Source organism: Hyaena hyaena, unplaced genomic scaffold, assembly GCF_003009895.1.
Source record: "Hyaena hyaena isolate Hyena2069 unplaced genomic scaffold, ASM300989v1 scaffold_565, whole genome shotgun sequence".
NCBI lineage: Eukaryota > Metazoa > Chordata > Mammalia > Carnivora > Hyaenidae > Hyaena > Hyaena hyaena.
Genome location: NW_024081196.1, coordinates 545,921 through 573,629, shown reverse-complemented (window position 1 = coordinate 573,629; position 27,709 = coordinate 545,921). Strand labels below are relative to the sequence as shown.

The 27,709-nt window shown below is 35.6% G+C and overlaps 1 protein-coding gene across 3 annotated transcripts in view; it reads right to left on the bottom strand.

Annotated features, from left to right (window-relative positions):
* Positions 1 to 27,709, bottom strand: part of MON2 (MON2 homolog, regulator of endosome-to-Golgi trafficking) — a 110,377-nt gene that overhangs the window by 47,820 nt on the left and 34,848 nt on the right. For all 3 annotated transcript variants that reach the window (XM_039256216.1, XM_039256217.1, XM_039256218.1), the window contains 11 exons: positions 21,179 to 21,303; positions 20,658 to 20,794; positions 18,749 to 18,902; positions 12,822 to 13,054; positions 10,713 to 10,794; positions 9,942 to 10,126; positions 8,703 to 8,815; positions 1,734 to 1,838; positions 1,305 to 1,385; positions 1,153 to 1,226; positions 809 to 899 (listed from right to left, as the gene is read on the bottom strand). In XM_039256216.1, coding sequence (XP_039112147.1) covers positions 809 to 899; positions 1,153 to 1,226; positions 1,305 to 1,385; positions 1,734 to 1,838; positions 8,703 to 8,815; positions 9,942 to 10,126; positions 10,713 to 10,794; positions 12,822 to 13,054; positions 18,749 to 18,902; positions 20,658 to 20,794; positions 21,179 to 21,303 — 1,380 coding nt within the window. The remainder of the gene's footprint in view (positions 1 to 808; positions 900 to 1,152; positions 1,227 to 1,304; positions 1,386 to 1,733; positions 1,839 to 8,702; positions 8,816 to 9,941; positions 10,127 to 10,712; positions 10,795 to 12,821; positions 13,055 to 18,748; positions 18,903 to 20,657; positions 20,795 to 21,178; positions 21,304 to 27,709) is intronic.

Sequence of the window (27,709 nt, the reverse complement as noted above, 5' to 3'; positions counted from 1 at the left end):
TATAATTTAAGACTAGGCAGACAACATAATTTTGGATCTTACAGATATATGTAAGATACTTATTACATACGTATACATATGTATACAAGTTACAAAGCTGCATTCTCTGCTTTTTAGTCATGTTCTGATATCTTCACTTATTTGTAAATTGTTACACTATATTTGTTTTAAAACATAGAATGCATTTTATTTTACATAATTTCTAAAATTTAAGTAAATCCATATATTCCTGTGCTGTCCAAGTATAATAGGAAATGATATTTTGAGTACAGAAAGAAATGCTCTTGAATGTCAATATTCAAAAGTACTATTTTATTCATTCAGTCAACAAGCAAAGGAAAAATTTAATTTTCAAGGCAGGGAGAATCATTACCTGTAGAAAGAAATGATTAGCTCCTTATTCTCCATCCCAATGAAGGCAAGAGAAACTGAGACATATATATATTGCTTGATTTAAATCTTGTATTGCCCCAACCATAAATTGTTACAAATATTATTGTGACATTCTATTTATAAATGGGATCTTACATTTATTCTTTTTAAAAATGTTTCTTAAAATATTCAGTACACAAGAGAAATGGATATAATCCAAAATTATAATACATGTTAGACATGTCACATACCACATCATGTCCTCTTCACTCCCTCTTCAACAAATAACAACCCTAAATGGTAAAGCTCAACACAGCAGAGATAGCCTGGAAGTAAGTATTAGTCGCACTATTATAATACTAAGATCATTATGAGTTTACATCTTATTTAACTCAATAATGTACCATATTTAAAAGAGAAAGGCAGAATATCACACCTTATTATTTCCATAGGCCATATCCATTGCTTCTAGGGATAAGGAGCAAAGTGCATTTATTAAATGATGCAATGATACATCATCAAGATACCTATAATGAAAATGAAGAAATATGACATTCTGATCTAAAATATACAGCTAATAATATTTCTTTCAATTTTAAAAACTGATTATTTTTATTAATTTATTTATTGTTTAATTTATATCCAAGTTAGTATATGGTGTAACAATGATTTCAGGAGTGAATCCTTAATGCCCCTTACCCGTTTAGACCACCCCCCCACAACCTCTCTAGCAACCCTCTGTTTGTTCTCTATATTTAAGAGTCAAAAACTGATTCTTACTGTGAGCTTTCAAACAATCTTGAAAGTATATTGGAAATCACTGGTAAATCTGTCATCACTGCTGTTGTTAGAACCTAAGAGAAGAGTACAATTAAATGTAACATACGAACATTCTGGGAAGCACAAATTCAGTAAGACTAACTAGAGCTTACTGTACTGGGTCCTTCTACAGCTCTCCCGGGTTTCAAGGTACCACCACTACTAGGCTTTAATCCTAGAATCCATACAAGATGCTGTAAAATTAAAAAAAAAAACAAAAAACTAAATTTAATTTGCTATTTTTGTAAATTTACTAAAATTTTAAAAACTCTAGTAACTAAAATTAAAATCAGAGGTCGGTTTCCAATAATTAAATTTAACTCAGTAACTGCTATTCATATAAAATACTTAAAACACCAAGTATAGACAGAACTTAGGTCATAAAGAGAAGCCACATCTTTTTTCCTTTCCAACTTTTCCTTCTTCAAACTTAATGCCTATTCTTTAGGCCTGCCCAAACCACAAACAGGCACTGCTTAATTTAATTGGTAACACTAGATATAAAAAGAACACTGACCTCTGACCCAAAGACTACAACATACCTGTAGAGTCGCCAAGACAAGTTGCCATGATGTTCCAAGAACAGCTCCATGGCAATGCGCCAAGTTAAGTAAAGTCCTCATACACTGGATATTTTTGGAAGTGAGCTATATTTGAATAAAGATACATTTCTAAGAACTATTATCCATTCTTGTAAGGCAGAATTACCATATGCAAATATTTTTAAAATAAGAAAACAAATATATTAAGAAAATAGGTTTGGACGGTTTGCATAGAACAAATTAATTTGCTTAAAAGTTCTGTTATCATAATTGTTATGATAATGTCAATTGTTTATGTCTTCTAAAGGTATCAATCATCCAGGTAAAATAAACTGTAATGACAAAATTTGGCAAACATAAAAAGAAAGGTACAGGGGACAGAGTTAAGATGGCAGAGTAGTAATGGGGACCCTGAGCTTGTCTCGTCCCTGAAACATAGCTAGATCAGCATCAAACCATTTTGAACATCAAAGAAATTGATCTATGATAAACACAACAATCTACATGATATGAGGCAGAGAACTTGGCACGTATGTAGTGTAGAGAGGTGAAATAGGGGAGAAAAAAACCATGGAACTACAGAGAGTAGGGCGCCATTTTCACACAGACAGTACAGAGAAAGAGAAAAAGGGGAATGCAGAGCATCAGGATCACTCAAGAAAAGCACTCCCCCTGAAAGAAGCGAAAGAGAGAAAGAAAAAGAGTGAAAACACTTGCAGGGAACTAGACAAAAAAATCTGTTCCCCAAAACCATTAATGGAGAGAGGGGAAGAGGGTTTCAATACCACCAGGGTTCTATAAACAGTGCAGTGCAATATGGTCTGAGGGATCCATATGCAACACAGGGAGCAGCAGTTCCCCTGTCTGGAGTGCATTTGATAGAGGCTATATGTCCTTCCCATGGTTAACAGTCTCAGCAGATCCTGTAGAACTGCTACATTTACTGATACTAGTATAAAGACACCAGAGTGCAGCAAAACTGGCGTATTGTGATTTACCAAAAACTCTGAACCTCTGCCACTACATGATCACACAAACATTTTCTGGGAAAAGCCAGCACCTGACCACTTCTCAGCACAAGCCTCCCCCATAGAATCAGCACAGGTCGAAGATAAAGGTGACTGTGAAGTGTGGGATTTTGAAACACAACCCCATCTGAAATAAAACTGTGGAAGGAGGCATTACCTGGCAGGCAGACAGCTTGGACAAGGACAGAGTAAAGGCAAGGTGCAGACAGAAGACTGAGACAAAGGAGGGGTGCTTGACCGTGCATCTGTGAGGGCATGAAATTCCTATGCCAGAGACTAGAGAGCTGGATAAAGCCATTTTCACCTCTAGCCTATGCATGCACAGACCAGGACTGACCCCACTGAGCTAAGCAGTAGCACCAAGTGAAGAACAGAGCTGATACACCAAGCCCCATCCACCTGCGCCCTCCAGAGACATCCCCAGAAGACCAGCACAAATCTCTTCCAACTGCTTAGTCTACTACCATAGGGTGTGTCAAAGTTTCAGTTCTAGGGGAAACTGGATTTAACTTCATTCAAGTTTTATTCTGTTTATTTGTTTGTTTTGTTTCTGTATTTGCTTATGTTTTCTTTTTTCTTTCTTTTCTTTCTCTTTCTTGGATACAGAAAGAGCAATATTTTTATCTTATTTTGTTTATTTTATTCTATTTTATTATTTTAAAAAATTTTCATTAAAGGAAATTTTACTTTTTTTCCCTCTTTTTTCTATCAAACTTCTCTCCACAAGAAGACTGAAAAACACCTAAGATCTGTCTTCCTTTATTTTTGTTTTGTTTAGTTTTAATATTAATTTCTTATTAACTTTCTTCTTCCTTCAAAATGAAATGATGAGGAATTCACCCCAAAAGAAGGAAGAGGAAGAAACGATGGTCAGGATTTAATCAACACAGATATAAGTAAGATGGTCTGAAATGGAATTTAAAACCATAATTATAAGAATACTACCTGAGGCTGAAAACAGAACAGAAGGCACCAGAGAATCTCCTTCTGCAGAAATAAAGAGCTAAAATCTAGTTAGGATGAAATTTAAAATGCTATAACTGGGATGCAATCTCAAACGGATATGAGATAGATGAAAAGATAGATGAAGTGGAGTTGTGAATCAGCAATATGGAAGATAAAATTATGGAAAATAATGGAGCAGAAAAAAAGAGGGAAACAAAGGCAAATGATCACCATACAAGACTTAGAGAACTCAGAGATTTATTTAAGGAGGAATATTATTCATATCAAAGGAATCTCAAAAGATGAAGAGAGAGAAGAGGGGCAGAAGGCTTATGTGAGCCAATTATAGCTAAAAACTTTCCTAATCTGGGAAAGAATACAGACATCAAAATACAAGAAGAACAGAGAATTCCTGCTGGATTCAACAAAAACTAACCATCACCAAGGCATATCACAGTCAAATTCACAAAATACACAGACAAGGAAAGGATCATGAAAGCAGAAAGTCAAAAAAAAGTTTTTAACCTACAAGGGAAGAAAGATCAGGTACGTAGCAGATCTGTCCACAGAAACTTGGCAGGCCAGAAAGGAGTGGTAGGAAATATTCGATGTGGTGAATCAGAAGAATATGCAGCCAAGAATTCTTTATCCAGCAAGGCTGAAATTCAAAATAGAAGGAGAGACAGAGTTTCCCACAAAAACAAAACCTAAAGGAGTTCATGACCACTCTACTAGCTCTACAAGAAATTCTAAGGGGGACTCTTTGAACGGAGAAAAGATGAAACAAAACAAAAGAGACCAAAATTAACAAAGACTAGAAAAGACCAGATAACATCACCAGAAACACCAACTCTACAGGTAACACAAAGGCACAAAATTCTTATCTTTCAATAACCACTCTAAATGTAAGTGGATAAAATCCTCTAATCAAAAGACATAGGGTATCATAATGGATAAAAAAAAAAAAAACAAGACCCAATCTATATGCTGACTACAAGAGACTCATTTTAGACCTAAAGGCACCTGCAGATTGAAAGTAAGGGAATGGAGAACTATCTATCGTGCTAATGGACATCAAAAGAAAGCTGGAGTAACCATTCTTATATCAGACAAACTAGATTTTAAAACAGAAACTATAACAAGAGATAAAGAAGGGCATTATATTATAATTAAGGACACTATCCACCAAGAAGATCAAACAATTGTAAATATTTATGCCAACTTAAGAGCACCCAAATATGTGAATCAATTAATCACAAACATATAGAAACTCAATGATAATAATAATAGTAGGGGACTTTAACACTCCACTTACAGCACTGGACACATCATCTAAGCAAAGAATCAACAAGGAAACAATGACACAAAGGACCTGATGGACTTAGCAGATATATTCAGAACATTTCATCCTAAAGCAGCAGAGTACACATTTTTCTCGAGTGCACATGCAACATTCTCCAGAACAGATCACATACTGGGAACAAATCAGCCCTCAACAAATTAAAAAGATCAATATCATACCATGGATATTTTCAGACCACAAAGCTATGAAACTTGAAGTCAACCACAAGAAAATATTTGGAAAGACCACAAATACTTGGAGATTAAAGAACATCCTACTAAAGAATGAATGGGTTAACCAAGAAATTAAAAAAGAAATAAAAAAGTACATGAAGCCAATGAAAATGGTCAGTCCAAAACCTTTGTGATGTAGCAAAGGCGGTCATAAGAGGGAAGTATACAGCAATCCAGGCCTTTTGAATAGGAAGAAATGTCTCAAATACACAACCTAACTTTACATCTAAAGGAGCTAGAAAAAGAATAGAAAATAAAGTCCTAAACCAGGAGAAGGGAAATAATGAAGATTAGAATAGAAATCAATGATATCAAATTTAAAAAAAAAAAAAAAAACAGAACAGAACAGATCAACACAACCAGGAGATGGTTCTTTGAAAGAATTAACAAAAATAATAAACCCCTAGTCAGACTTACCTAAAAGAAAAAGAAAGGTACCCAAATAAATAAAACCACTAATAAAAGCAGAAGAGATCACAACCAATACCACAGAAATACAAACAATAATAAGAGAATATTTTGAGCAATTAAATGCCAACAAATTGGAAATCTAGAGGAAATGTATAAATTCCTAGAAACATATAAACTACCAAAACTGGAATGGGAAAAAACAGTAAATTTGAACAGACCTATAACCAGTAAAGAAGCTGAATCAGTCCTCAAAAATCTCCCAACAAACAAGAGTCCAGGGCCGGATGGATGTCCAGGAGAATTCTACCAAACATTTAAAGAAGAGTTAATAGCTGTTGTTTTGAAGCTGTTCTCAAAAATATGATGGAAGGAAACTTTCCAAACTCCCATGACACATCACATTAATAAAAGAAAAGATAAGAATCATATGATCCTCTCAAAAGATGCAGGAAAAGCATCTGACAAAATACAGCATTCTTTCATGATAAAAACCCACAATAAAGTAGGGATAGAAGCAACACACCTCAACATCATAAAGGCCATATACAAAATACTCCGAGCTAGTATCATCCTCAAGGTGGAAAATCTGAGAGCTTTCCCCCGAAGGTCAGACACACAACAGGGATGTCCATTCTCACCACTGCTGTTCAACATAGTACTAAAAATCCTTGCCTCAGCAATCAGGCAACACAAAAAAACAAAGGCATCCAAATCCCCAAAGAAGAAGTCAAACTTTCACTCTTCACAGACAACATGATACTCTGTAAAAAACTCAAAAGACTCCACCAAAAAACTGCTAGATCTGATACACAAATTCCGTAAAGTTGCAAGATATAAAATCAACATATAGAAATTGGCTGCATTTTTATACACCAATAATGAAACAGAATATCAAGGTATCGATCTCATTTACAACTGCACCAAAAAGCATAAAATACCTAGGAATAACCCTAACAAAAGAGGTAAAAGATCTGTACACTGAAAACTATAGAAACCTATGAAAGAAACTGAAGTAATTGAAAACACCATGTTCATGGGTCAGAAGAACAAATACTGTTACAATGTTGATACTACCCAAAGCAATCTATCCATTTAATGCAATCCCTACCAAAACAACACCAGCATTCTTCACAGAGCTAGAACTAACAATCCTAAAATTTGTATGGAACCTGAAAAGATCCCAAATATGTTGAAAAAGAAAACCAAACCTGGAGGCGTCACAATTCCAGACTTCAAGATGTATTTAAAGCTACAGTCATCAAGACAGCATGGTGCTAGCACAAAAACATACACACAGATCAATGGAACAAAACAGAGAATCCAGAAATGGACCGAGAAATGTACGGGCCAGGTAATCTTTGACAAAGCAAGAAAGAATATGCAATGGAAAAAAGACAGTCTTTTCAAATGGTGCTGGGGCAACTGGACAGAGACATGCAGAAGAATGAACCTGGACTGCTTCATTACACCATACACAAAAATAAACTCAAGCGGATGAAAGACCTAAATTTAAGACAGGAAACCATCAAAATCCTAGAGGAGAAAATAGGCAACAACCTCTTTTTTTTTTTTTTTAATTTTTTAATGTTTTTTATTTATTTCTGTGAAAAAAAGAGAGAGAGAGAGAGAGAGCGTGAGCAGGGGAGGGTCACAGAGAGAGGGAGACACAGAATCCGAAGCAGGCTCCAGGCTCTGAGCTAGCTGTCAGCACAGAGCCCGATGCAGGGCTCGAACCCAAAAACTGTGAGATCATTACTTGAGCTGAAGTTGGATGTTTAACCAACTGAGCCACCCAGGCGCCCCAACAACCTCTTTGACCTTGGTCGCAGCAATTCCTTACTAGACATGTCGCTAGAGGCAAAGGAAAGAAAAGCAAAAATGAACTGTTAGGACCTCATCAAGATAAAAAGTCTGCACAGCAAAGGAAACAGTCAACAAAACTAAAAGGCAACCAATGAAATAGAAGATATTTGCAAATGACCTATCAGATAAAGGGTTAGTATCCAAGCTCTATAAAGAACTTATAAAACTAAAAACCTAAAAAACCAGTAATCCAATGAAGAAATGGACAGAAGACATGAATAATCACTTTTCCAAAGAAGACATCCAGATGGCTAACAGATGCATGAAAAGATGCTCAACATCACTCATCATCAGAGAAATACAAATCAAAACCACAATGAGATACCACTTCACACCTGTCACAATGGCTAAAATGAACAACAGATGTCGGCAAGGTTGCAGAGAAAAGGAAACCCTTTTGCATTGCTGGTGGGAATGCAAACTGGTGCAGTCACTCTGGAAAACAGTATGGAGATCCCTCAAAAAATGAAAAAACAGAACTACCCTACAACCCAGCAACTGCATACTAGGTACTTATCCAAAGGATACAAAAATGCTCATTTGAAGAGGCATATGCACCCCAATGTTTACCACAGCACTGTCAACAATAGCCAAATTATGGAAAGGGCTCAAATGTCCATTGACTGATGAATGGGTAAAGAAGACGTGGTATACATGCACAATGAATATAACCCAACAATCAAAAAGAATGAAATCTCGCCATTTTCAACAAAATGGATAGAACGAGAGTATACTGTACTAAGTGAAATGAGTCAGACAGAGAAAAACAAATATCATGTGATTTCACTCATATGTGTAATTTAAGAAACAAGACAGAAGAATATAGGGATAGGGAAGGAAAAATAAGATAAAAACAGAGATGAAGGCAAACCATAAGAAACTCTTAAATACACAGAACAAACTGAGGATTGCTGGACGGGTGTTGGGTGTGGGGGAATGCCCTCAAATGGGTGATGGGCGTTAAAAGGCACTTGTTGGGATGAGTACTGGGTGTTGTTACACGTAAGTGATGAATCACTAAATTCTACTCCTGAAACCATTATTACACTATACGTTAATTAACTGGGATTTAAAAAATGAAGAAAGTAAAGGTGTAAAAGTTTTGCTGGATAGTTAGTTTGTAAACAAGGTATGAAAAGTATTTCACCATTACTGTTCCTTGAGGCTGGACTGCCAGAGGTTGACCCACTGCTACAACTTGCTGGTGAGATTCACTTGATGGACTTATCATCATAACACTTTGGCCCTGAATGGAATATGCTAGAATAAAAAGGAGAGCTTAAATAATTAAGATATACTTTTCACATTATTCAAAGTAATGTTATGTTTTAAAACATTAATTTGAGTAAACTAAGTTTAACTGTGACACTTATGTAGTTACCTATTATATATATGCAAACATTTTTGAAACTCAGGGTGTATAAAAACCAAGATTAATTTAAGCAAATTTAAAGTAATTTTCTATATAGTTTTTTAAAAATAAAAAACTTTGGTATATTTTTTCACAAGCAAAATAGGGTTAGGACACATTAAGTATTTTAACATATATTTCCAGTAAACTTTTATAGTTAAAGTTAGAGGCCAAATCTCACATTTTCAGTTTGAAAACTAAATACCATCTTGAAACATATTTATATTACATGTAACAAACTTGAGTGTTTTCAAAGTACTCACCAAGAAAAAACATTTGAATGTTAAAAGCAGCATTATTGTTCTACTAGTTCCATTGAAAAAAATAAAAACAAAAAAAACACCACCATTTCTTTTTTTTACTTTATTTTTTAAAGTTTACTTATTTAAGTAATCTCTAGACCCAATGCGAGGCTCAAACTCATGACCTCGAGATCAAGAGTGGTGCGCATGCTCCACTGACTGAGCCAGCCAGGCAACCCCAAATCACCATTTCAATAGTATGACATAATTTACAAAAGACTTCCAGATTTATTTTCCTTTTAAAAATTTTTAATGTTTATTTATTTTTGAGAGAGTCAGAGTGTCAGCAGGGGTGGAGAAGAGAGAGATGGAGACACAAAATCCAAAGCAGGCTCCAGGCTCAGAGCTGTCAGCACCCATCTCGATGCGGAGCTCAAGCCTACAGATCATAACGTGAGCTGAAATTGGACACAACCAACTGAGCCACCCAGAAGCCCCAGAGATTTTTCTTTTATCATCACTATTATTGTTTAAAATTGGTATTATTCTCCCTGCACCCCCATTGTTTTAAAGAAATGGAAAAAATTTAAGCTCTAGGTCATTAACTTCTCGTAGAGGTCACAGTCAGTGAGTGAAACAGATAAGGCTTGACCTAGGAATTTCTATAATATTTTCTCTACATTATGTCACACCAGTAGATGAAAAAAAAACTTTGAGTAAGCTAAAGTCTTACATTTGTTGGAAAGTGTGGCTGCGGTGGTGGTATTCAGTACAGTAAGAGCATAATGGGGAGGCAGGGAACCTTTGCATATTGCAGTTATAAAGGCGTCTCTTGAAGTTACAAGACCCAGTCTTCCACAAAGAGCAGCCATAGTCAGTTCAGCTTTTAAAATATTCTCAGTGGCAGCTTCATCTGTGCTGAAAAGATAAAGTATTTTATTTAATAAGATTAATTTATGTTTAATTACCCTGCAAACAGGATATGGAATTAGATATTCAGTGGAGTTTTAAGAAAATCTGTACAAAAATAATCAAAACACACTTAAGGAATGATAACTAATCAACATAATATATGAATATTTGAATTGGATAAAAGCAATATACAACACATATATTCATTACTGAAGAAAATGGTTAAGCAATCAAAGATTTAACTTAAAATATCAAACATTTTAAAATCAGTAAATTCTGCCATTCTGGAAAAAAATCAAAGTAACTGATAATCATCATCACTGTAAAAGTAGGAGTACGGCCTGAAGTGAAAAAAAAAAACATTCTGTAATTTTAGGACTGTATTTTCCATTAAAACATCATGACAACTACCCAGCTGAGGAGCAGGGCAAGAAAAGGAGGAAGTGGGGAGGTGGCAGAAAAAGAATAATGTCCAATATATATAAAAAACTAATATTAAGAAATAAATCTTAAGAGAAATTGAAGTAATTATTTTAATGTTTGTTCCTTAGTAACTGCCACATGCAATATAAAAATTATAAAGATTTAATACCTGGCATCAAGAAGGAGTGAGAGAGCAGCAAGTAAACCACACCAGCAGGCATTCACCATTTCTTCCCAAACAGCTCTACTGACTTAAAGGACAAAAACATACAATACTTTGTGATAACGTAGTATTTGACAATATGTCATTCTAAAACCTCCCTGGTCATATGACAATACATTACATATTCCATCAACAACTCAATTGTTAAATACTAAAGCTCCAATATTTAAAATATATTTGAATAAATGAAAACTTAAAACCACACCAGAGTTTCAAAAATCAAGAAGTTAACTGACGTGTGTGTGTGTGTGTGTGTGTGTGTGTGTGTGTGTGTGTGTGTGATGTCAGTTCCTTTTCCCTTCCCCTTCATTAGATCAAACTTTCAGCCTCTGTAATCAGCTAAGAGTGAGGCAGTATTAACAAGCTGGCGCAACCAGGAGATTGATACATATATATACACATTGGGATTTGAGGAAATAATGTAAATCCACTGAATAAACTGGGACCAAGTTCTCACTGCTGGAGAAGGTAATTACAAACATAAAAAGTTGAAAATAAACCTTGTATTAAACTAGAACTGGAGAAACCTCATTTACACAGATATTTTTACACAGACATTTTTAAAATGTAGAGAGATGTGTGCTTGTGTGTACGTGCATTTCCTTTTTAAGTAGTAAAACACTCACTAGTGCCCATTTGTTAGTTTCCAAATACTATTCTAAACTAAAAGAAGCTAGGGCTCCTTAGAAAAATAACTGACTCCTGGGCTTGGCTAGAAAAACCCAAGATGAGTTTAGAACATTTTGTTGTGTGAGACTGTAAGGTAGTGCTCAGAAAGTGATAAAAGGACACAGTGACCAGTTTAAAAGGGGTCCCACTGGCCATGTCAGGAACAATCTGAGTGTTAAACCAAATAATGATAATCATAGACTATAACCCTGCAATAAAGTAGAAATCCATTCTGCCATTCTGGAAAAAAAATCAAAGTAACTGATAATCATCATCACTATAAAAGTAGTAGAAGGGCTTGAAGTGAAAAAATTCTGTAATTTTAGGATGTATTTTCTATTACAACAACAGGGCAAGGGGCAAGAATAGGAGGAAGGGGGGAGGTGGCAGAAAAAGAATAATGTCCAATATATAAAAAACAATTTAAATGAATAAACTTTTAAAAAATAAATGGGGGAAAAGGGAAAGATCTCTTTTATATTTTATATTAGTCTCAAAATATTTCTCCACAAAGAGTTCATAATTATTCTTACACTGAAGAAATCAGGCAGACATATTACCCAGATGATACAAGTTAACATTACCAAAAATGAGACATAGTGACACTGTGTGCTCCTGATGTGCTACTAACATTTCTATGGTAAAGATGAGTAAATTGAATCTAATTATGAGGAAACAAAAGATAAACCCAAACTGACCAACCTGTACCCTTCAAAAATATCAAGGTCATATAAAACAAGAAAAAACTAAGGACCTGTTCTAGATTAAAGGACAGTATAGCAACATGGAACTCAATTCAACATGTGATCCCAGAGTATAAAAAATTCTCATTGGGGGGGTACCTGGGTGGCTCAATCAGTTAAGCCTCTGACTCTTGGTTTCGGCTAAGGGCATGATCTCATGGTTTGTGAGTTCGAGCCCCGCATCAGGCTCTGCGCTTGCTTGCTTGCTTGCTTGCTTGTGCTCTCTCTCTCTCTGCCCCTTTCCCGCTCACACTGTCTCTATCTCTCTCAAAAAAAAAAAAAAAAGACATCACTGGGGCAACTGGCAAAATTTGAATGACGTCTGAGATTAGATAATACTGAGGGAATGCTAAATCTATGATGGGTATGTACTGTAGTTATGTAGGAAATTGTCCTTATTTTTTAGAAAACACTAAAGTAGTAAGAAGAAATTGGGCATCATGCCTGCAACAACTTAGTCTCCAATGGTTAAAAAGGTAAAAAATATAATGACATATTAAATACAGTGATTATATAATATGGAAGTGTTAACAACTGGGAAATGAGGGTGAAGGATAAATGGGAACTCTATTATCTTTGCAACTTTTTGGAAAATTTCAAATTATTTCAAGATAAAAATTAAAAATACAGACATCACATATACCTATTTCCTTATCCATTTGGTCTGACGCTGACTGTGATTCTTGCTGTTCTGATGACTGTGTTGGTGAAGAAGCCGCTTCAGTGGTAGTCTGGCATTCTGTTTCAGCCTCTCCTAACTCTCCTTCAATCATACTAGTGATTCCACGTACAAGGTCTAGCAAACAGTGGAATGCCACAGACATAGCATACCCTTCTGGTATAGTTGGGGGTTCAACTTTGTCCAACATCTCTAGGCTGAAATTATAAGAAAATTAGAACACTAATTAAAAGCTACAATACTGAAAAGTACTTCCATAATTTGCAGTCTACAGAAATTAAGAGCAACAAAATTGCAAAAGAGAATGGACATTACTAAGTGTGCATCATTTGAAGAAGGGATCCTTTCTCAGTATTCCAAGAAACTGGTTACAGAACTTAAGGTCTGACCACTTCCGTAACTAATTAGTTTAATAATTTACTTTTTTGCCTCTCCCCCTAAGATGTACCACTATTGTCATTATGTCAGCATTAGAAAAATAAAGACATGCAAAATAGAGTAAGACTAAATGGATTATAAAGCCTCTCAAACTCTGACTCAGGTACTTTCAAAATAAGATGCTATCAAATCGATCCTTTAAACAGGAAGATATTTGCCACTGAGAGATTATTATTGTGAGATCATCTCAGATACAATATGTCAACAGGGTAAGAATAATACTCAAAGTTTCAGTATGTCAAAGTCACATTTTAGAGCAGTTTCTACCCCATAGTTAGAACAAAGCGTTCAAAAGGAAAGATAAGTCTTTTGTCTTAAATCATAGCAAATAAGGAGTTATGGTTTTAAGTTCCTTAAAACTGAAATCTGTCAAGATAAACCAATGGAAAAGAACTGGTGGTACTGGAACAACTGGATATTCATATGTAAATGAATGATGATGATCTCTCTACTGCACACCATATACAGAAGTTAACTCAAAATGAATCAATGACCTAAATGTAAGGGCTAAAACTAAAAACTCTTAGGAGAAAACGTAGGCAAAAATCTTCATAACCTCATATTAAGTGCTGCTTTGTTAGACATGATGCCAAAAGCAACAGTAACAAAAGAAAAAATATACTGAATTCATCAAAATTAAAAAATATTGTTCTTCAAAGGATACTGTTAAGAAAATGAAAGGCAATCCACGGAATAGAAAATTTTTGAAAATCATATATATGATAGGAGACTTAAGAAGATATAAGAACACTTATAATAATAATAATAATAGAAATTAAAAAGGAACAAAGGATCTGAGAAGACATTTCTCCCAAGATGATATATAAAAGGCCAATAAAGCACAGGAATGAGATACTCAATGTCATCAGTTTTTAGAGAAATGCAAATTGAAATGTGGTAAGATAACATTTAATGTCCACTAGGATGGCTATGATCAAAAGACTATGACAATAATCAAAAGACAGTAACAATTATTACTCAGGATGTGGAGAAATCTGAACCCTCATGCACTGTTGGTGAGAATGTAAAATAGAACAGTCTCTCGGGAAAATAGTTTGGCAGTTCTTCGAAAGTTAAACATTGAGTAGCTATATGACCCAGCAATTCTACTCCTACGTATATATCCATTAAAAATGAAAACATATGTCTAAACAAAAAAGTTACACACAAATGCTCATAGCAGCATTATCTCTAAAAGCCAAAAAGTGGTAACAACCCAAATGCCCATCAAATGATGGTTAAACAAAATGTACTACATCCATAAACAGGAATTATTTAGCCATAAAAAGAAGTGAACTACTGATATATCCTACAACATGGATAAGCCTTCAAAACAAGCTGAGTAAAAAAAGCTTGAATAAAAGAATATTTATTGTATGATTACATTTACATGAAATATCCAGAATAGGCAAAGCAGTAGAGACTCACAGTAGATTCCTGGTTGCTAGTGGGTAGGGAAAGGGAGACTGGGGAATGACTGCTAAAGGGGAAAGGGGTTTCTTTCTGGGGTGGTAAAAAAGTTCTGGAATTAAATGGCAGTTGTACAGCTTTTGAATACAATAAAACCATCAATTATACATTGTGAAAGGCTAAATTTTATGGCTTGTAAATTACATCCCATAAAACGGAAATCACTAAGACTACAATAAGAAAAGCCAATAAAAGGGGCACCTGGGTGGCTCAGTCGATTAAGTATCTGACTCTTGATTTTGGCTCAGGTCATGATCTCATGGTTTCGTGAGTTTGAGCCCTACATTGGACTCTGCACAGACTCTCCAAAGCCTGCTTGGGATATTCCCTTTCTCTCTCTCTCTCTGCCCCTCCCTGGCTTGTGCTCTGTTTCTCTCAAAATAAAAAGAGAAACTTGAAAATATTTTAATAAAAAAGAAGGGTTAATAAAACAATTCCCTATTCAAATTCTAAAAGTCCATGAATCATAATCAAGACTGGAGGTAAGCAATTTCTAAAGAAATGCAAAACTCAAACTAAATAGCTATCATTTGTTGTGCAATTACTCTCGGCCTGGAAATCTTAAGGGATTTTTTGGTGGATACTGTCATGTTTAAACTCACAAAACCTCTAAAAGACACAGATGATGAAATCAAGAACTAAGGCAACACCACTACTAATCAGCAGTTCTTAACCCAAATCTGACTCTAAAGCCTATCAATTGAGCCCCTAGCATGTGGCAGCTCTGAGCACTGTAAATCTAAGCTCAAATGGGGAGGGTAAAGTTTCTGGATTCAACTTTAAGAGCCACACATTAAGCCTATCAGAACTAACTGTTTTTTCAGACAAATCTCTACTTTCAAAGAACAAATGATCCACTGTGAAAATGCATCTAAAACAGACAAAATAATCCTAAATATCCAAAACTCCAATCCCCCGAGTCTTTGGTAAAGGCTTTAAGGGCCAAAATAGGAGACAAAGGTGATTTATGTTTATTTTTATTTATACCACAGCCTAAAACACAGTCTATACTTTCTTACCTCAATATTTCAGGGCTGTTTTATTAGAATCACTACATAAATTCCAGTTTTAGATAAAATGTAACTCATTTATTTAAATATTTTAAAGTTTACGTAAAGTTGCAAAACTGTCACAAGCCCAAGTTTGAAAGGAACCATAGTGTAATTAATCTGAAAGAACATGTCAACAATACTATGTCAAAATGACTTCTGTCTGTACATCACTTAAGTTTTCAAATGATTAGATACTTAAGAAGTCAATACAAGAACAGAATACACAATTAAGATTTATATGTATACTTCAAAGAAAATAGTAAAAATAACTTTATACTGAATCTCAAAACGAATGAATAAAAGATGCCAATACAACAGGGAAGTTTCATGCTAATCCATGTACAGAAGAGCACCCAATATTTTTTAGCTATTTTTTATTTCAGAGGTGAGTAATCTGTGTTTACAGCACTACAAAAATCTAATTAAATGTTCCTTTAAAGACTTAGTCCTAACTTTGTCTTCAAGTGAAATAATGTGCTATAGTTGAAATCACAGTAATTAGTAGTAAAACTAGGTCAAATCCAACTCTCTTAATTGACAAGAATTAAATTATTAGTAAACAATTGGCTTGCTCTGGGCTCCTGGGTGGCTCAGCTGGTGGAGCGTCTGACTCTTGGTTTCAGCTCAGGTCATGATCTTATGGTTCACAGGTTCAAGCCCCTCATTAGGCTCCACAATGACAATGTGGGATTCTTGGGATTCTCTCTCTCCCCCTCTCTGTCAAAATAAATAAACTTAAAAAAATATATGTGCTGTTCTTTTAAAACAAAAAGAATACATTAAACAATTGGTTTCAGGGGCCCCTGGGTGGCTCAGCTGGATAAGCAGTCATCTCTTGGTTTTGGCTCTGGTCATAATCTCACAGTTTCATGGGTTCAAACCCTACATCAGGCTCGGTACAGGCAGCATGGAGCCTGTTTGGGATTCTCTCTCCCCTTTCTCTCTGTCCCTCCCCTACTTACGTGGTCTCTGTCTCTCTCAAAATTAAACCACTGGCTTCAGACTTCCATTTTATTAATAAAAAGCAATTCTTACAACTTTGCCAAGTGTTTACTCTTTTGTCATTTGTTTTAATTTTTCTTCCTCAAGCGCTCATCTTCACTCTCTCCCTTTAACTATGCATTTGCTCAATCTTATATCCTCAGAGATCATTTCTGTCCCTATCTTCACCTTGGTCACTTTCTATCCCCTTAACTTGTTTTTTCTTCAAAGAATTACCCACTACCCCAGGTGGTATTACATGTTTATTTGAACCTTTATTGACTATCTCACTAAATCATAAGCTCCATGAGGGCAGTAATTTAGTTCCATGTTGGGGTTTTTTCAACTTATAAAATGAGGTGGGAAAGTGACTGAGTCACTGTCTCCTTCAGTGCTAGAAATCTGATTCTTTTAAATTTGATACTCTAGTATGCTTGTACTACTGGCCTCTGTAGCAAGCAAAAGCTTAAAAGAGACTAGGTAACACTGTCTTTTAAATGACTAAGAATAACAATGAATTTTAGTTAAATATTTCAGTCCTCTATGACTCTATGCTTTTATAATTTTAGGCAAAATAAAGCTGAACAGCAAAAAATACAATCAGAATGGCACACCATATAAAGTGATCATTTTAAACAGGTCAGAGAAAAGGGTGTTAGGTAAAGGAGTAAAGGGGTGTGGGAGACATATAGGCTTCCAGTTCTTCCAGTTAAGGAATGAGTACGTGACAAGAATAAAAGACCTAGCAAAAGAATAGTCAATGATATTGTAACAGTGACGTAAGAGGTCAGATGGCAGCTACACTTGTGGCGAACACAACATAATGCATAAACTTGTCAAATCACTGTATTATATTGTACATCTATAACTAATGTAACATATGTGTACTATACTCAGGTTTTCTTTAAATGTTTACTTATTCTTGAGAGAGAGAGAGAGAGAAAGAGAGAGAGAGCGCGCACGCAATCAGAGGAGGGGCAGAGAGAGGGGGAGTCACAGAAACCAAGCAGGCTCCAGGCTCTGAGCTGTCAGCACAGAGCCTGATGCGGGGCTCAAACTCATAAACTGTGACATCATGACCTGAGCTAAAGTCACACACTTAACTGACTGAGTCACCCAGGTGCCCCTATACTCAAATTTTAATAAATAAATAAATAACCAAACCAACAAACTAGTGAGAGACTCTGCTTCACATTTTAAGTTTTGATTTACTGTCATCAGAGTAGTGTTTTAATTATACATACCAAGCATTTAAAATGTATGAGTTAACTGCCTCACAATAGCTGCAACATTAAATCTACGTGGTGTTGACTGTTTTATCTCTGTAACGCTGTAGTTCACTTCAACTTAAGAAAAATCAATAATCAACTGCCGGATAAGTATTTGTTAAACTGAAATGACTGATGAAAACACAAATAACAAATATGGAATCCATTAAACACTTTAAATTAATTAAACTAAAAGTACTGTGTGTTAAACCCTAACAATGTAATTACCCAAACAGTTAAAATCACTTTTCTCACCTATAGAATCCTGAAAGGTAAAGATATCACTACTCCCATTTTATAGGTGAGGAAACTTAAGATTTTTAAAATGTTAAATAATCTGCTGCTGGTAAAGTCGGTTAATATTAGAAGACCTAAGTCCAAAGGGTCTGAAATCAAGCCATATACATAAATCAAAAAGCCATATAACACAGCTGACTAGGTCCTCAGGTAAAGAAACCACATTGTGTTTCATAATGCTATTAACATGTCTACAAATAGACAAGAGAAAACAAACAGAATCCAATCCTCAGTAAAAATCTCAAAATATGGCCAAAAAAATTAGTTCTAAACTGTATTAGAATTACTAGGTTTAAAATTCAAACTATAATGCAGAGAGAAAGATTTTAGAATAAAATACCCACAACAGGAGCAATCATTACAAAATAAGTCGACTACTACTTACTAGGTGGCTTTTGCACTGCCTTGTACTGTTATAGTCAGAATAGGTATCCAAGTTCCTCTATATTCAAATGCTGGCAGCAAAGTAACACCTCCACCAATCCCCAACATTCCCGAGTTAGCTGGTGCTGAGACAGAGCCCCCTGCATTATTATTTCCTATTAGATAAGGAAAAGAAAGCAAGGATACCAATTTACTACTTTATTACAAATCAATGACATTCAAACATCTGTTCAATTTAAAAAAATTTTGTTTTAGGAGTGTCTGGGAGGCTCAGTTAGTTGAGCACTCAACTATTGATTGTGACTCAGTCATGATCTCAGGGTCATGGGACTGAGCCCAGAGTCAGGCTCCATCCTGAGTCTGGAGCCTGCTTAAGATATTCTCTCTCTCTCTCTCTCTCTCTCTCTCTCACCCTCTCCCCAAGTCCTGCTCTCTCTAAAAAAAATTTTTTTTAATTTGTTCTACAGGAATGGATATTGCACAAATAAATGAAGTTTATCAATCCTGTTTTGGCTATTAGAAAGTCTCTCTGTCCCCCAGAACATGATTTCCGTTTTTTATTTTTTAGAGAGAGAGAGAGCACAAGCAGGATAGAGTGGCAGAGGGAGAAAGAGAGAGAATCTTAAGCTGGCTCCATGCCCAGCATGGAACCCAACACAAGGCTCTCATGACCTGAGCTGAAATTAAGAGTCGGACACTTAACCACCTTGGCAACCAGGTGCCCCACCATGTCCTTTTTTATCAAAAAACAGTACTAATAAGTAAAACTATTGACAAACTTTATAATATACTTTGTTAGATCACTTTTTATCAGAGGTGAAAATAATGAATTAAAAACCATTAATCAGATAGTAAAAAGTGGAAGCTAAAGAATACAAACTAGAAGCTATACACTGATTTCCAAACAAGCTGAAGTCAAGTTCACCCATTTTGTTAAAAGAAAGACTAACAGACCTCCTAAGGTGGTGAAACAGACTCTTTAAAAAGAGGCACAAAATGAAGATTCTTTTCAAATGAAAATAAGCATCTAAAGTCTTATTCTTATGTGATTAGAGAAACTAAAGTATATCAGAGAAGAAAACATATTCTGGAAAGAAATAAACACAGGGCTCCCGGGTGGCTCAGTCAGTTAAGCATCCAACTCTTGATTTCAGCTTAGGTGATGATTTCATGGTTTGTGAAATTGAGCCCTGAGTCAGGCTCTGGCTGACAGCATGGAGCCTCCCTGAGATTCTCTCTCTCCCTCTCTCTGCCCCTACCCTGTTCATGCATGTGCTATCTCATAATAAACGTTAAAAAAAAAAAGAAAAGAAAAGAAATAGGGGCACCTGGGGGGCTCAGTCGGTTAAGCATCCGACTCTTGATTTCAGTTCAGGTCATGATCTCATGGTTCATGAGCTCGAGCCCCGTTGGGTTCTGTGCTGATGGTGCAGAGTCTGCTTGTGTTTCTCTCTCTCAAAATAAATAAATAAACTTAAAAAAAAAAAAAAAAGAAAGAAAGAAAGGAAGAAAGAAAGACACACAGATGCCTCAATGAAATCAAATATTCCTTTTTTTTAAGCCTTTTTTTAAAAGTATGTTTATTTTAAGAGAGACAGAGAGTGAGTGGGGGAGGTTTAGAGAGAGACAGGGACACAGAATCCCAAGCACAGAGCTGTCAGCACAGAGCCCGACACGGGCTTGAACCCATGAACCATGAGATCATGACCTGAGCCAAAGATGGGCACTTAACCAATAGCCACCCAGGTGCCCCAAGACTGAATATTCCTTAAGTGAAAGTCTTTACTATCAATACATTTAGGTAATCCAAATTTCTCTAGTCACAAAAGTTCTACAAAATACCCTCTCAGAATAGTGAATATAGTAAATCATGGCAGAATATAAAAAACAAAATATGAATTAGCCTTTACCAGCTTGGTTTGTTGTAGCAGGATTTCCAGTAGGAGGGACAAGAAACAATGACTGGATGAAAGATCCCAGGGCATTTACAATATCACGAAAAACCTTGGTAGAATGCTGTTTCATATCATAGGACTGACAAAATGACCTGTAAAATAATTTTAAATGTTTCTGAGGAAAGTATTTGAATATATTAACATTTTTTAATAGCAAGTAATTTCGAATGCTATACTTAAAACTTCATCACACCTGAGTGATTTTACTAAGTTAGTACAAAGGTTGAGACTGAGCTCAATGTTCTAAAAAAATTTTTCGTGGCTTTATTAACCAGTAAATTTGGACCGATGGCAATTACTACCCATGTTTTTTGCCCACTTCTCAGCTGTTTTCCACACTCACACCCCTACCCCTCCATATACACACAATACACAATTTTCTTTGTTTAGAAACCACTAAGAGTTGGGAATAAATACTTAAACTCTTCCTACTAGCACAAACATTCACCTATTTAATTAAACTGCTGAGGTTTTACCTTAATAGCTGAGGCTGCACACAAAGTCTGTGTATTGATTCTACTGCAACAGCTCGTAGCCACTGTGGCTTATCTGCATCCAGAAATTTCACCAGAAGTGACAGAAATATCTCACATTCAGTTACCTAAAAAGTACAAGATTTTTTAATAATAGATTTTAAATCTAAGATAAGAATTTATAAATTGTACTCTTATTCTTAGTTTATGGAAAAATCAATAAAATCTTCTAATAAAATCTTTAATTTAAATAAATTAAAATTCTTCATAGGGAGTAGAGAAAAAGGGAAAAGCAGTTATATAGGGAAAGGATAACAGTAAAAATAATCAGTCTCTCTCTGATACATCCCTGAAAACACACACTAGTCATCTGCTCACATGGTCAATCTTTAATCCTCATTCTTTAGAAAGCACTATGCACCATCATACCATCCTCATTGCTGCCAGGTAGCACATAGCATGTAAACTACTGATAGGATGTATATTCTACTCATTAATAATACCGCAAGTTTTTCCATATGTTCTTTTGCCACTTAAAGAGGCAATAAACGTAAGCATGTTGAATATATATTTTCTAGAAGAAAAACAAAAAGGAATCCATAGCGGTTGACAAGTATGAGATATAAAGTACCTAGAACGAGGCCTGGTACACAGTTTTGCTTTATAAATATCAGCTATTATTACTGTTAATATAAATCATCTCCTCTGCAAGCTCTTTGTAAATAAAAACGTTTACAGCATATTCTCAACATTACACATTAAATGTTTGATCGATGAATAAATGAACAAAAAAAGTAACCAGTTCTTTCAAAAGTTAATAGATTACTTCTGTTACACCTTAACTAACGGCACAGCGGAATCTCTGTGAGGTTAAGAACCTAACATTATGATTACTAGGCCAAACTGAACCCTCCTTTTACACCAAGTGCAGCACATTATTGGACAAGTTAGCTGGGGGTACTCTGAAATGACCGAACATCACGTGAGGCAAGAAATTTCAGGAACATAGCAGCCCTCCAGATGTTAGCCCAATCTTAGCAGCTAGTACCTTCTAATGTCTTTCAGTACTGTTAACTGGATGCTTAAAACTAGGACATAATCATGAGGATAAAGCAGGAGGAATAATTAAAGACTTTATTCTTGGATTGCTATGATTGGGAAAGCCCTAACACAGGGCTTACCACTGTCCTAAACATGATACTGTTGAAAAGCACTAACTAGATCAGAAATCAGATGGGCTCAGTATTATCCAACTGAGTGGATGACAAGCTACATAAGCTTATAAATAAAGGATGAAAGCATCTCATCTTCCTGAAAATCAAATAAGAAAACTGTAAGAATAAAAACATTCCCTACATGATAAAGTGCCATGCAAATACAGAGCACATTTTTTTCTAAACGAATGATCCCTTTGTAGTAAACAACTGAAAAAGAAGTCACTCTTTTGTGACTCACAGTCACTCTAGATATATTAACAGAACTAACTTTTGAATATTAGATATCTTCACCCCTGAGCTACTTGATACAAAATAAGCTAGTGAATACTGGGGGAGAACAGATTCCCTAGTTAAGAAATTTCCCAAAGTGGAGTCAAAATGAGGTCACAATTATTTTTATAGTATTACTAAGATATTTTTTTTTTTTGCCATTTCCAGTGTGAAATTTGCACTGACAATACAAAAGCAATGTGGGTATAATAGCTGGTGCTTTAGCAAGAATCAAGGCAGTAACACCAAAGTGCGCTAGTGTCATTGTATTCTTCACTCCCACACACAACTGTGTTTTAAAAAGGTCTATTTCACTAAAGAAACACATGAACATAAATAAATAAACATAAATAAATAAAAAAAATACAAATTAATTTCATCAAATGTGACCTGTAAGTGTATCTGTTTAATTTTCTGTGTAAGAAAATGAGAATATATATGACACACTTTTTCTATGTATCAAAGTACAATGGTTGTCTGGAGGAAAAACACAGTAGCAAATGGTAAATTACAACTATTTAGACTTCTGTACATTGCAGACACTTAATCAAAAATGAACAAAGTAAGTCTGTGGCTGTAAGGGAAACAAATAACAGTATTTGTTGCCAATGATAAGAATTACTACTCCAGTGTCTCCTAGGAGATGTATCATTTCCATGTTTAAATAAAGTAAACACAAAGAAATGAAAGAGGCACTGCACATAAATTACACATCTTACTCCACAAGTACCATCCTTTAACTTCTGCCCTGGGAGAAACTGTAGAATGCCTGAACTTGCTCATACTGAAAAGTGCCAATATCACAACGTGTGACAGTGAGGTATTAATATTTTAGATATAACTGAAGAATTCATCTTTACAAACACTGTCCTAAACCTATTAGGAAGGGAAATTTTACCAGCTGGGCATCACCCGCCATGAGTGAAGTACACGGAAGTAGGCCTTTCTCTACCTTTAGGAAGTAATATTCAATCTTTCCTGTAGCTGGCAATGCTGTTACTTATCTTCTCCTTTTATCCCCCTAAGTCAAGGAGATTACAGTCAAAATATGGAGAATGGTATGGTAACAGTATGAAAAATGTGACACTTAACAGCCTTGGAGAGAAAAGAAATGAGAACTAAGAAAACAGAGTAGAAGTAAAATGCACTGAGATTAAGAGAGAGGGTTTGGGGATCTAAAAGAATGAGTTAACATTCCAGCTCTGTGCTTATAAAGTATAATCTCAGGCAAGTTACATAAATATCCTGAGCCTTATTTTTTCAGCTGTAGTAAAGTCTAAGTGAATATATGTAAAATACTTTGTATAGTGTCTGAAATATATTCACTCAAAAACAGCAATTTCATCCAAAACCGAAATTACTGAGGACTGAGGTACCTGTATCTCTGAAGAAGTCATTGGATGAGTAGCTACATACTAGAACCGTGGACACAAACCAAGTTCTTAGTTTGCTGAGATACCATACCAAAATACCATACACTGGGTGGCTTAAATTATAGAAATCTATTTATCCAGTTCTGGAGGCGAGAAGTTTAAGATCAGGGTGCCAGCAAGGTCAGATTTGCATGAGAGCTCTCTTCCTAACTTACAGGCAGCTGCTTGATCACTGTGTTCTCACATGGCAGAGAGACAGACAGAGAGACAGAGAGAGACAGAGAGAGAGAGCGAGAGCGAGAGCAAGAAAGCTCTCTAGTGTCTCTTCTTACAAGGTCATTAACCCCATCATGATGGCCCTATAGCATGACCTCATCTAAACTTAATTATCTCCCACCAAAGATTCCATCTTCAAATACTATCACATTAGGGGTTAGGGCTTCGAAATCCTAGTCTTGAGGGGGTACAAGTCAGCACCAAGGTGACTTTTTTTTTTTAAATAAAAGTACAAAAGTTTTTTATAGCATGTTGCATTATTGTAAGAATAGAAGACTTGGTGTTCTATCATTGACTAGTTGATATGAAAAGGAAAAACATATACATCCATATAGTAAATGGATATCTTTTCTTCCTATACTCTTAATTTAATGTAGTTAAACCAGCATCTTAGAGAAGCCTTCCTAAGACAACTCTGATAATATTTAGAAAAATACACAGGGGAGTAATAGATATTTGGCCTTATCATAGGCAATTAACTCTACCAACTTTTGTTTGTCTGGGAAAGTCTTAATTTGTCCTTCATTATTAAAGGAAAGTTTTGCTGTATATAGTATTTGTGGTTGGTAGGGTTTTTTTTCTTTCAATACTTTGAATACAAACCCCACTCCCTTCTGGGCTGCAAGATTTCTGCTGTGAAATCTACTGAGTCTCATGAGCACTCCCCTGCACATGATGAGTTACTTTTCTTTCGCTGCTTTAAAGATTCTCTGAAATTTTTAACAGCTTAATTATAAAGTGTCTTGGTATAGTTCTCTTTAGATTAATCCTAGTTATAATTCTCTGGACTTCATGAATTTGTATGTCCCTTTCCTTCTTCAAATTTGGGAAGGTTTTGCCCATTACTTCTTCAAACTGGCTCTCTGCCCCTTGCTTTCCTCATTTGAGACACCCATAATGTATTATGAAGCAATAATATATATATATTGGTCTCAGCTCCTGGTTCCTGACACTGTGCTCCTACAATTCTCATCATTTCGTGAGTGATAGGAGCATCTGACACAGAGCTTCTAAGTCTCCTGAAATTTCCTATGTGATTCTTTCATTTGAGGCAACCCTTGGTGGACTACAAGACAGGGGCTATCGGATACGAGAAAAAGTAATCATAATTAGAAGCCTGAGACTTTCAGCCTCACCTCTCATTCTCTGGAGAGGGGAGAGTGGTAGAAACTGAGTTAATAATCAATCATGCTGACATGATGAAGCCTTCATAAAAATTCTAAAAGTATGGAGTTTAGGAAGCTCCCAGGTTGGCAAATATATCTATATGCTAAGAGGGTAGCACACTGCAACTTCACGGAGATAGAAGCTCCTGATCTTGGGACCTTTCTAGATGTCACCCTGTGAATCTTTTCATGTATCTGTTCACTGCTATCCTTTAAAATACCCTTTCTAATCAACAGGCAATAGTAACGAAACTGCTTTCCTACGTTCTGTGAACCACTTTAGCAAATTATCAAACCCAAAGAGGAGACTGTGGGAACTTCCCATTTACAGCCAACTTAGAAAATCTGTGGATAACCATGCAATGCACTACTTGTGACTGGCATGTGCAATGGGGGAGTCTTGTGGGACTGAGCCCTTAACTATAGGGTCTGTACTAACTGATTAGTATCAGAGTTGAACTGAATGCACGATATCTGGCTGTCAGAGAATTGGCTGATGTGGGGGAAAAAATCCATACATCTGGTATCTGAGGTATTGTGAGTGTAGGAGTGCAACCCAGTACGCTTTTCCTAGACATGCGTATCTTGCTTTGCTAGATGATATGCCAGAAGCCCCCTAGAGGCTCTTCATGCTTTTTATCTTTTTGCTCCTGTGACCTGGTAATTGCAAATGACTTATCTTCAAGTATGCTTATTCATTCTTGATCTTGATTTAGTCTACTGTTGACCCCTCTCTACTGAATTTTTCAATTCAGAATTACTGTATTGTTCTGCTTTAGAATTTTTGTTTTGTTCTTTATAGTTTCTACCTCTTTATCAATATTCTCATTTTATTCATACACCATTTCTTGATTTCATTTAGTTGTCTGTATTCTCTTTTAGCTCACTCAGCATCTTTATGACAGTTATTCTGAATTTGTCAGGTAATTTCACTAATCTCCATTTCTTTATAGTTAGTACCTGGAGATTAATTGTGTTCCTTTAATTGAGTCATATTTCCCTGTTTCTCTGTATGCCTTATTTTTTTGTTGTTGTTGAAAAAGTCAACTCTTTTAGTCTCTATGGACTGGCTTTGTACAGGGAGAGAACTTCACCAATCAGCCTGGAAACCTCTCAAACCTCTTTTGTCAATGTGTTTCCTCTGGGCTTGAGTGTATAATTTCCCAGCTGAAGACGTTTACTTGTTTCTATTCAGAAGCTTCCCATGCTGTATGTCTGCAGTAGTACTATGCTCTCTGGGCAGTAGCAAGCAACAGGCTTGCCTTTGTTCCTAGCAGGCCCAGGTGTGCTACCTATCAGTGCTCCAAGAATCGGGTGAGACAGAAACTAGACAGAAATTACTGATTGTAAGTTTTAAAAAGTTAATCCTTGGGGCACCTGGGTGGCTCAGTCGGTTAAGCATTCAACTTCAGCTCAGGTCATGATCTCATGGCTCATGAGTTTGAGCCCTGTGTAGGGCTCTGTGCTGAGCTCAGAGCATGCAGTCTGCTTCGGATTCTGTGTCTCCCTCTCTTTCTGCCCCTTCCCAGCTCACACTCTGTCTCTCTCTCTCAAAAATAAATAAAACATTAGAAGTTAAAAAAAAAAAAAAAGTTAATCCTTACAGAGAAAGATGGAGCTATGAAATAAAGTAAGTTTATAAACTTATGTACCTAAATGTTCAATTATATATTATTTACATGGGTAGAAGAGAAAAAGTCCAAGCCAACAACTGTTAAGTGTACCAAAAGACTCTTAAACCCTTGACACCCAACTTTGATAACACTGTCCCTAATAAATAGCAATACTTTTGAAGTGATTTGATTTCCTACAGCTATCTCTAAACCATGCATTAAATACATCAATGTATATTATAGATACATCTTTTGTGGCCAGAAATAATTATAACTACAGTGCTTATAAAGATTATTTCTGAATAAACCTTGCATAAATGGATTTAGAATATGAAAAGAAAATCTATAACATGCTTATCCTAAGTAGTTAAAAGAAAAAAAAAAAGCCCCAAGCCCTTTATTTTAAAAAGCTTTCCATAGGATTTAGGATAAACTACTATCTATTAGTTTCTGAAGTTGTTGGTTATCTCTAATATTTAGCAAATCAGCTGTTCACAGTATGAGGGGTATTATAAGTTTATAGTTTACTACTCCACAATGATCAATAATCAATTATTCCTGTTAATTAAAATTAAGGATAAAGCTAAAAAAAATACAATGCTGGATTTGACTTAACATA